Raw genomic sequence first — 12,137 nt, 5'->3', positions numbered from 1 at the left:
CTCCAAAAACCTCAAAAATGTTCCATAAAACATGATTTCAGAACCAAAAGCAGGCATATATCACTTATGCCTTTTCATACATCACATTATTTATTTTACGCTATTAATCTATGATCCTGCAGGAATCATTGTAATATTTTATTTCATGAATATAATGCTTGCTTAAAAGATGGACCTAAATTAAAAATGCTTAAAATATTGCAAAAACATGAATAATCTATTTGCAGTTATGAAAGAGATTCCGCAAAATGTTTGAAACTGCGAATGCACATCACTTGAATTCTACATTAATGCACCAAGTTGTTTGGCAACTGCTGACAGTCTACAATTAGACTAATTAAGATTACCACTTGGCAGAAGAAATGTTTATTGTAATTTATTATTTATAACCGTTGGGGGTATTGCGCTCAGTTGTGGGCGAATGCAGGCTGACGTCAAAATATTGGTGGATGAACCCCATAGCTTAGGTGTCTGGAAGCATGAGTCAGCCTTAAACCTGAACCCAGTCAAGACGATATCTGCACAGGAAGCCCATGACTAAAGCATTCTTTAAAACAGCTAGGAGCAGTTTGGGTCAAACTTGGCCCAATTAAATGGTTCGAGGCACGTTCCTGACTCCTTGGGTGGGGGAGTTGATTGATTCTGATATAGATCCATCCCGAGACCCTGAATGCAGCCACAGCATTCAAATGGCTTTTGACAGCGTGAGACAACGCTGATTATACGAGAGCCACAGGCATGTTTTGTCGGGAAATTCATCCGTACAACATTCTCGAAGCGTTTACCGAAAACTTTCACATCCTGAAGTTGAGATGACATGGCCGTCACAGTCCAGAGAAAGAGACCCCGAGGTAAACTCCCCTTTATTATTACGGCAGTCAACCACAACTCATTCTCCCATTTCTCCTCACTAGAGCTCTGTGATGACAGCAACCGGTCCAGCAAAATCCCATAGGGGATTGTGGGTAATGAGAGAGTGCACTCAGTGTGACATTGAACGCTTGTGTGGCGTGGCGCCGCGGGCTCACCTCCAGCTTAAACAAAGACTAAGCAGCCAGTCGTTCATGACAGATCCTCAGAGCATGTAGCCTGTAGATCAGTCATGCCTGTGGCTTCTTTATAATGGGCTTGATTATTGCCATAATCCTGTCAAAGCAATGTCAATGACAACAGGCATGAAGTCTCAACCCATGCATTTTTCGTATATTGTGACAAGTAGATCAGCACCCAAGAGCTGAAGTGTGGCGCAGGCTTAAAAGATCAAATAACTCCTCCACTACTTCATGGGTAGTCGATATAAAGGACTGGAAATTATTTAGCAATTCAAAGATTCAATGATCACACAGGAAACACTCAAAGAGAGTCTGCAAGCCGTTTTTCTGGATGACCTTGAAGGGACGCTGCAGCTGCTGCTGCTTCCTTTGATATCGTGATGCTTGGGGTTTGGAGTTCCTGATCTTAAAAAGTGCAGTTTCTGTTCTGAATTTAATCATCAAGCGCTCTGGGACCGTTCTATAATTCATGTGTGATTAGTTTACTAAAAAGGAAAGAGCGATTAATGGCCTGAGTCGCAGTAAAATTTTGCTAAATTCATTTGATCAATATTAAAACAGTAATTTTTTTTATCAAATCAAAAACATGCCTGAACATGACGACATCGATACGTTACATCACTAAACATGTAGTACCGGATTCGATAAGACGTGAATGCCCCTTTTCCTTTAGACACTAGTGGAGTGCGGGAGATCACGAGACTGATCATTACACGAAGATTACGATTACTGACAGATGGAGACTAAAGGGTTAAAGTTCATTTTCACAACAATACAACAGTATAAGCAAACTTTTGTAATTTTGTCATTTTACGGTTTATTTCCAATAGCTAGGGTGCCGGAAAAAAAACTGTAAAATAACGGATATTAAATTACAGAAACTTACCAGAAATGTAAATTTAAGGAAATTTAATATCCGTTTTTTTAAGATGTATTTCTGTAATTTAACAGCCGTTATTTTGCTTGTTTTCTTTTTCTTTTCTTTTTTTTTTTAGAAACCCAGCTGCTGGGAATAAACTGTAAAATTATGGATTTTTCTTTACAGTGTAGTGATGTGTTTGTTCCTGTCAGTTTTTTTTTTTTTTTTTTGATTTTTGATATAATAACCTATGCTGCAATGCAGGATTTGCCAGTTATTTGCTATTAACATGTAAGTGTAATTAAAATTGTTGCCTCGTTTTGTGTAGTTTGCAAAATATATATTTGATTGTGTGTTGTAACTTGTAATCACTCCGCGAGGCTTGTATTTACTTATTTATTATAGATCAGTGCTTGTAATGCTTCTCTCAAGTTAAATATTTATGAGCTATTCACATATTGTGTCCAAAATCAAATTGAAATCTTGACGCGTGCTTCTTCCATTACTGATTTAAATGCATTTCTGAGCTTGCGATCCTCTGCCATTTGTCTTTGCTATGGCCACCATCAGCTGTTCCTCACACGCGTGGCGTGGTCAATTTTCACAACAGTTCAAGTTTCGCCACTGTTTGGATTAATACTGAATGTGTGTAGCTGTTATTACTTGTGGTTAGCGTTATAAGTATAGTAATATGCTGGTGTTTAACTGAATTGCTTTATTGCATTCCGGCATTGGGCTCTCACATACTCTGTGTGCTGCTTCTTAACCATGTTGGACGTTTCAATCTGTCTTGCGCTGAACCCAGTCGACCAATCGCAACAGACTGGGTCATCGGATCAATTACTGCAGATTAGCGAATCATAGTCGTTGGGATAATTCGGACAATGAAAAAGACAATGAAGACAAAGACAATGAAAGTGTTTTTTGACCTTGCATGCATATCAGTCTATTATTGGAGACCCACAAAACCAAAGTATCAACTTTTATAATGCAAAATAGGGCCTCTTAAAAAATAAGACTTGGTTTACAGTGCATAGATATGTCTAACACTATATAGACAACAGCTTAGTTTATAAAGCATATAGAACAGCATGTTCTTCCCAATACTGTCCATCACACTGGGCTCCAGTCTTCCCTCACGGACATCATTCTTTCTGCCAATGATCTTCATAGTCTTCACAGTCAAATCAACAGTGTCGCCTGAAGCCATCCAGAAAAAAACAGCCCCGAGTGGTGAATTGAGCACAGGAACTGATACCTGCTGTTTCTGCAGTTTACACTCTGGCCAGAAACATACTGACCCTGTCACATTCATCAACAGGGAAATCAAATTCCAGCAAAGTTTCGAACTTGAGAAAGGAGACGTGGGTATTATTGTGCATTGAAAACAAAATTACCGCACTTAAGTGATTTAGCTGTTGCACAGTATGCTTGTAAATGGCTAAAAATGTCTATAAAAACTGTACACCCTCAAAGCGCAAATGGGATGCAAAATTTTCCTGAAAGACAATCCAAGGACTCTTCGCAGCAAATATTAATTTAAGAGCATCTTCCCGCTTTCAAAGGGAAGGAAATGAAGCACATCATCTCAAGTCAAGCATGCCATTCATGACCCGATTTCTTGATGCCATTATGAGAGTTTAGCAAGTTAAATAAGCCACAAACTGGATTACAAGTGAAACAGCTTTAGGTGCATATGACAGGGAAATATGAATTCATAAATATTTATGCTTTGTGATTTTTCTAAACAGAATAGAACCGATTAAGACATCAGCATATTAAATTAGTCTTCTACACATGATATAACGGATCCCCAAGAAAGAAATGATGGGAGACAAAATTAGAAAAACTCAATCACTTGTGAAAGTGGAACACTGGACACTTTAAAATGGTCAGGAACAGCGCATCTGGAAAGTATTCATAGCGCTTTAGTTTTTAATTTTTTTTATGTTACAGCCTTATACCAAAATAGATTAATTTATTTTCAAAATTCTACAAACAATAGCCCATAATAACAATGGGAAAAAAGATTTTTGAAACTGTTGCAAATTTATTAAAAATGAAAATGCTGATAAATCACATGTACATCGGTATTCACAGCTTATCACAGAAAATGTGAAGCGCTATAATATTTTCTGGATGCACTTTAATGTAATGTAATGTAATATAATATAATATAATATAATATAATATAACATAATATAATATAATATAATATAATATAATATAATATAATATAATATAATATAATATAATATAATATAGGACGGGTGAAGCAGTGGCGCAGTATGTAGTGTTGTTGCCTTACAGCAAGAAGGTCACTGGGTCACTGGTTCGAGCCTCGGCTTAGTTGGCGTTTCTGTGTGGAGTTTGCATGTTCTCCCTGCATTCACGTGGGTTTTCTCCGGGTGTTCCGGTTTCCCCCTCAGTCCAAAGAAATGTGGTACAGGTGAATTGGGTAGGCTTAATTGTCCGTAGTGTATGAGTGTGTGCGTGAATGTGTGTGAATGTTTCCCAGAGATGGGTTGCGGCTGGAAGGGCATCCGCTGCATAAAAACTTGCTGGATAAGTTGGCGGTTCATTCCGCTGCGGAGACCCCGGATTAATAAAGGGACTAATCCGACAAGAAAATGAATGAATGAATGAATAATATAGGACAACGTAGTGGCACAGTAGGTAGTGAATAAATTGTTAAATGTGGCCTGAAGAGAGCGCATAAGCGGTCTTTAGCCAGTCATTGAGTAGAGCAAAGACTGCTGGCATTGCCCATCCACTAGATGGCAACAGAGACAGCAAAATTAGCCCTTAGGGGAGTAAAACAGCATAATTTCTAACTACAGCTTATAAAATCATTATTTTTCTTTAATAATTTATTATTTTTTGGCATTCTCACATTTATTGGACAGGACAGTAGAGAGTATTGACAGGAAACCATGGGGAGCAGTGAGAGGGGAAGGATCGCCCCTCACCAGATTGTCAACGCACTAACCACTACACCACTGCCACCGATGATCAAATCATTATTAAACTGGTTAGTGACTAAGTCAATCTATTTTGTATGTTGCAGTGCTATATTTATACCATAGTAATTGTAGTGTATTGAGTGTGAGATGGGACTCATATCAGGAATGTATATATTTTATGTTGGCCATTATTTCTATAACCCTCAGTTACGTTTTAGTTGGCCATCTGTTTGTTTCTAATAAATCTTCTGTTTTCATTACTGCAGACTAGTTCACTAAAAAGAAAGAAAAAAATGCCTGCATGTGTTTAGCATTTTCGTGGTTAATTATTGTGATTTCCCAATTCCAACAGAGAAATACTGCTAAATCTCTGTAGACTGATGACATTTAATGTCAAAAGTCAGCAAAATCACCTGTTTTGTCTGTTTTGTATATATATATATATATATATATATATATATATATATATATATATATATATATATATATATATATATATATATATATACATACATGATTATGATGTGGAACTGTTGTATTAACACAATATCACACGAGTATCAGTGCAATATGGCAGTACATCGTCACTGGTAAGACACTAAGGCACGCCTCCCGCCAGTGCCAATATACAGCCATTTCGCACTGCTACTCATGTGATATTGCTCTTTTCAGTATAATTAAACACAGCTGGACTTAAATGAATGTGTAGAAGGTGTAGCAAGTAAGTTAAATATAGGAGTATCACAGCAAGGGGTCTGACTTCTTAGGGCCATGTGATATTTCAGTTTTTTTTTTTAATACATCAGCAAAAATGTCAACAATTCTTTTTTTCGGTCAATGTGAGGTGCTGCGTCTACATTAATGAACACAAATGAACTTAAAAGATTTTAGCAAACTGCTGCAATATAACGAAGAATGAAAATTTAAAGAGGTCTGAATACTTTCCGTACCCATGGTATTAATCAGATTCTCTTTAACCAAGTGATGTCTTAGTTATTAAAAGTTAGCTTATTTAGCATGTCTCGAAAGTCTAAGCCACTAAATTGCAACCACATAAGAGCCCTCTCAATTAACTAAAGTTGTGTCAGAGTGTTCAGGAATTGTGTTGCAGTGGCTTATCTAATTAAACTGAACAAGCTGCAAAAATCTATTTGCTATTATATCATTATACAAGTTTTAATTAAATTAAAAACCAACACAATCCATACAAACTATGCACCTCCTTGTTATGGTGGTTATTAAGCTTAATATACAGGCATAAAATGCAGCTTTTGGGATGGGAATGAATTGGATGGATAGATCACAGTCCTTTATTTCAGTATGAGCCAATATTTACATCATAGCTCATGTGCAGGTTGTGTGGATAATCTAGATTTGCCTTTTCATAGTTCAGACTATTATATTGCATACATCAATTAAAAGAAGCTATAAAAACAAACATAGACTATATGCACACAAGATGTGATCTGCATACACTGATATCCGGTCATTCACATCCTTGCCAGCAGCAGCAACAGTGAACATGCCTTCAGCACAGCAGGAAGAATAACAGAGAAAAGCAGGACTGCTTTAACACCTTTCACTGTGGATGGTCTGTTTTGTTGTGTGTTCTGGCTGTATAGCCATCTTTCAGGAAGTTACTGTTAGAAATAATGTTGTCTGGTAAAACCAGCTTTTTTAGACCTTATAATACCTATTTTCACACCCTCAAAAGTTTATATGTAAATTAAATTGAGTGTTATAACATTTAGGACATTTATAAACCATTTATAAATTGAATTTTGAAGAATGTTGGAAGCCAGTTGCCGCAAACATCAATAATAGAAACATGTACATTGAAAGTTAATGGCTTACAATTTACAAAACACTGCTCAAAATATTTTTTAATGTTCAACAGAAGAAAAACCATGTTTAAAAGAAGTATATGTGATTAAACGATCGACACATATTTTTTATTTTTGGGTGAACCATCCCTGTTTATACAGGAACACTTTTATAAAAAGAAAAAATAACAGTTTTTACATTTCATAATTAGTAGGGCCTGGCCAAAACTCACCTTAACGGTTTGGTCCAGGGAAGCAGTGGCAACACGAGCTTGTGGTCCCATCAGGCCACAGTGGATGTCAGTGATTGGGAGAGAGTGTCGGGACAGAATGTGTCGGGGTTCTGGTGTACGGGATGAATCCAGCTGAACAACACTGAAACACAATAAACCATCTTCCATTAACCAACCGTTATGAATTCTTTATTATAAATGACACTCTCAGGACAATAACAATTAATTATGTGTCACAAATCCTATCACATACTATTTGTGCGATGATGAGTTAATTAAAATTTGATGAATGTGAAATATTAAAATATGATATACTGGGCGTAAGTGTACTAATAAGATTGATATTGAAATTCTCTCCAAACAAACATCATTGACCTCAGAGGCTTGTGCAGTGACCTTGAAAGAAACGGTTTCTAGGAAGACCATTGTTGATTTTACACTTCAGATCCTGTGCACATATGTATATATATATATATATATATGTATATATATATGTATGTGTGTGTGTATATATATATATATATATATATATATATATATATATATATACATACATACATACATATACATATACACACACACACACATACATATATGTATATATGTATATATGTATATATGTATATATATATATATATATATATATATATATATATATATATATATATATATATATATATATATATATATATATATATATATATATGTATATATATATATATATATATATATATATATATATATATGTATATATATATATATATATATATATATATATATATATATATATATATTAGGGATGTAACGGTTCACAAAAATCGGTTCGATACAACACAGTGGTGTCACGGTTTGTTATGTTTTCGACACAGCAAAAAAGGGATTTCTCTGTTTTAAAATTTTTTAACCAATTAAAACCAACATCATTAAAGTATGAACTCACCAGCCCTATTATAAGTTAACAATAATAACTGTACTGTGTTCTCACAGGTGGTGTCTGATATTGCACAGATGATATTGACATATAACTTATTATTTGCATATGTCATCTTAATAGCAGTAACGGTCTTTTCATGAGCTGCAATATTAATTTCATCTCAATGAATCCTAGAACGCTAATGGTGAACGTGATATCAGTCGCATGGTTGACAGCATTGTGATGATTAAATGGATTAATTAACGTTAGAACATCTAGTGCTTAAAATGTGTAGATTCAGTGACAAACACTGTTACCTAAAAAACTCTGTCCCACCAGATTTACGTTGAATGCTTTAGTCATTTTCATAGCAGACTTTAAACACTGGAAGTCTTTTATCCACTCTTCTAAAAGTCTAACTGCTGGATTGACATTCATTACATGATAACTAATCAGATTTGTCATTATTTGTAACTTTAGGTGGTTTCTAAAACTAAATCTGTCAGTGTTGTTTTCAATCTCTCGTACCCAGACCTTTGCGTTTTCGCGGCTGTAGCTCCCTGTCATGGGAAGTGATTGACAGCTGATGTTAACCAATTCATTTGCGTTCTGCTCTAGTGCAGTGGGCCAATAAGAGCTTGAAGGCGGGACAAGCATTAAGGGCTTTGTTTACTGCAGCAAGTTTACATGTCAACTGTTTTAAACCATTCCTAAATGCTGCGTTCGGTGTTTTCAGGTGCAAAGATGCTTAATGTGTGAATGCCTCCTAAACCCGCATATGGAGAAGATTTTGCTGTGATAATTGGTCGCACGACATCAATGTCATGCACTTGCACAAATGTTCCCAAATATATTTTGATGTTGCATAGATCAAATTTTGGGTGCATATGCGACCATCATTTGGGATGTGGTGGAATAGAAGATTCACATCATGGATGTGCAGCCGAAAAATCTGCAGCAACTGTGTGATGCTATAAAGTCAATATGGGCTAAAATCTCTGAGGAATATTTTCAGTACCATGTTAAATCCATCCCACAAAGGATTTAGGTAGTTTTTAAGGCAAAGGGGGGTCCAACCCGGTACTAGTAAGGTATACCTAATAAACTGGCCTACTATGTAATGAATAAAACCTGTATACAAGTTAATACTTTAAAAACATTTAAATAAACCGACGATTTGACATACATGTACAGTGTTAAGAAAAGAGACCAATTAGTGAGAGCAGAAAGGAGAAAGAGAAGCAGATGGAAGTGCAAAGACAAGAAGTGAGATGAGACAAACTGAACCCCATTCTGTCAGCACCACTGCATGACGCAGCACCACTGGGTAAACTCAGGGGCCGACCCATCTTAAACAACATCTGTCACACACATCTGCATTTTTATGTCTGAGGGAGTGTGGATAATTTGTGATCGAATTTTACTTTTGCGTTAATTGACTTTCATATTACTGGGTGAGCGTCCATATCTCTCCTTCTGTCCTCAGTTTTTTACTTCTACTCTTTTCATAAGTTATGGCAGTGGCTCTCAAATGGGCAAAATCTATACTAAAATTCAGTGGGGGGCAGAGGACCAATATTATTTATTTTATTAAATATAAGCACTTTAAAATTTAAAATCAAAAGGATTAAAAATTGTTTTAATAAAGAATGTTTTTAATCCACAAAATGAATCTGTTTATTAAATACAACAACACTTCTAGCTTATTTTGATTAAAAATTTATATAATGAGGAACTTTGTAGTATTATATTACACAATGTGGGGCTGTTTAGTTAAAAAGGCTTAGACGAAGAGCCCAGACTTCCATTCTGGGGTCCGTTCTTCGTACCTCGCTTAAATGATCTGATGATTTGGCAGATCAAGTATCTTTTAATCTTGATAACTGATCTCTGGCTAATTTGGTTCTACAAACAAGTTTGCGAATCAGATTAAAATGTCTGGATGAACTGATCTAAGATCTCTGCGTGTGCTGTGAAGGACAGATCTATCGATCCTCGAAATCATCATCAGCAATGCAATGATTGACTGATGGCACAGCAGCGTAATGACCTCATCTGATTAATATTCAATTATCCATGTGAGCAAAATTACAAAAAATATTCGTAGTAAAGCATTTGTTAAAAATGATCCCTTTCCACATTTGTTGTGGGCTACAGTCGTTACACTTTTAGTTTTAGTTTTACTCTTAAGTTTTACAGGATTTTCTTTATTATAGTAGTCATTAAGGTTGGGGAATGTCGACCAATTTGGCATTGTATGATGTCTAATATGAAACATCACGATGGACGATGGCATCATCGTCATAAGGGGCGGGGAATTATTTATGAATAATTATTTAATTCATAACGAATTAATTATTTGTAGCTTATATTATTTTTGCTTGATCTGACCCGATCTAATCCTGTTTATATGAAATGAGCCTGCTGCTGAGCAGGTTTGAGCTACCAAAACTGTCGGATCAGTTTTGAAGAACGAAATGATCCTGGATCACGTCACATCGTCAATAACCAAATCAAGCTAACTGAGTAATCCATGTAAGAAGAACAGACTCCTGGTGTCAATTTGTACCTCTACTGCACGATGTTGCTAATTTAGATGCTTATGAGATCACATGCTCTTTATGTTCACGGTCTCTTTAAAACAAACATTCTATTTGTTTGTTGTTGTTGGAAAGAGATGACCCTAGTTTAGCCAATGATGTGCTATGGTTAAGTCACATGACGTTAGGGCTGGGCGATAATTCGATATCGATAATTATCATAATCTAAAATTTTCCGATAAAACGATAATGACAGTTCGATAATTTCTCGATAATATTTACAGACTATGCGTAACGTCGCGCAAGCATTTTGCAGCCTGCCCTTCTGGATGCCACACGCCGTACAAGTTTACAGCCACACAGTGTTAGTTGCACTGAAAGGAGTAAGAAAGAAATAAGGTAAAAAAGGTCAGAGTCACAGACATTGTTCACATGAAACAGCACTTGACTTCATGATAGTTTTTTGCTATCCGACACAAAACAGAGCAACGTGCACCGCAAACTGCGCAGACGACTGGTGTCATCAAAAGCAGGCAACACCACAAACCTGTTTCACAATTTAAAACAAGACCACCCTTATGAATATGCTAAGAAATTACAGACCTAAACAAGTGTTAGTAAACTAGCGCAGCTCCCCAGCAGAGTCATTATTTTCGAAAGCCATGCCTTACGAGAAAAAACCCCCCGAAAAGACAGAGGAAAGACATGACAGAGGAGACAATCTCAAAGACATCTCAATGAACACTTGATGCTTGCTGTAAACTACAGGTTGCATCATTTAAGGATATTTGTTAAAACAATTATAGGATCTTTTGATGTCAAGCTTATGTTTCCTTTTTAATATTAAAAAAATTATTTAAAAAAATTAATTTTAAACAAAAAATATTTGTTTTAAAATCTGTAATTTCCACCATTTTCGGTAAAATAACCAGCCTTTATATATTTAAAGGACATAATCACAGAGGGGAAATCAGATGCTCAAGACATAATCTTTAAAACAATAACATATTAAAAATGCAGCAAATATATGACGTTTACAACAGCAATGGATCATTAATTAAATCCTTTTTTTTTTTTCCACGTAGCGAAGCATCATCCAAAAGCGGCAAAAGCTTGATCACCTCAAGATTTCAATTTAGCCCAAGGAACATGTCGCCCCTACATCAGGGGCGTCCAAACTCTGTCCTGAAGGGTAGGTGTCCTGCAGATTTTAGCTCCAACTTGCTTTAACACATCTGCAAGAATGTTTCTAGAAAACCTAGTAAGAGCCTAAATAGCTAAGCCAGCTGTGTCTGATTGGGGTTGCAACTAAACTAGTGTTGGGCAGAAAGACGATGCCATCATCCACAGCCGATGGCCAATAGACAACATGATGCTAAGCCGGCATTCCCGATCCTCTGCCCCGCCCCCGTCACAAACCTGCTCGTGAAAAATACACACTTAGACCGCGATAACACTTATACGACTTAGAATTAAAATGCCCTTTTAGAATGAAAATGATCCACATCCACACCGTTTTACCTAGCATTTCTGAACAGAAAAAACGCACATCACGTGACCACACAGACACAGCCACACATGTCATGAAAGATATGTCATGTGCTCCTCTGAGCTCCAGGCAGGGAGCAGTGCACGTTAGACAGTTTATTAAGGATGTACCGCAGGATCGTGTCTCACTATAGTTGTTAAACGTGATATTCAGACATGCCAAGTCTCCCGGAAGTTCCGGGAGTCTCTATGCATTAGCGGGTCTC

At 36.3% G+C, this 12,137-nt stretch overlaps 1 protein-coding gene across 1 annotated transcript in view; it reads right to left on the bottom strand.

The window, feature by feature from the left end:
- The window catches only part of wdr18 (WD repeat domain 18), a 147,498-nt gene that overhangs the window by 113,992 nt on the left and 21,369 nt on the right, over nt 1–12,137 (bottom strand). The window contains exon 4 of the mRNA NM_001005206.1: nt 6,931–7,072. Coding sequence (NP_001005206.1) covers nt 6,931–7,072 — 142 coding nt within the window. The remainder of the gene's footprint in view (nt 1–6,930; nt 7,073–12,137) is intronic.

Source organism: Danio rerio, chromosome 11 (genome assembly GCF_049306965.1).
Source record: "Danio rerio strain Tuebingen ecotype United States chromosome 11, GRCz12tu, whole genome shotgun sequence".
Taxonomy (NCBI): domain Eukaryota; kingdom Metazoa; phylum Chordata; class Actinopteri; order Cypriniformes; family Danionidae; genus Danio; species Danio rerio.
The sequence above is the reverse complement of the archived record's forward strand: the minus strand, read 5'-3'. Positions and strand labels throughout refer to the sequence as shown.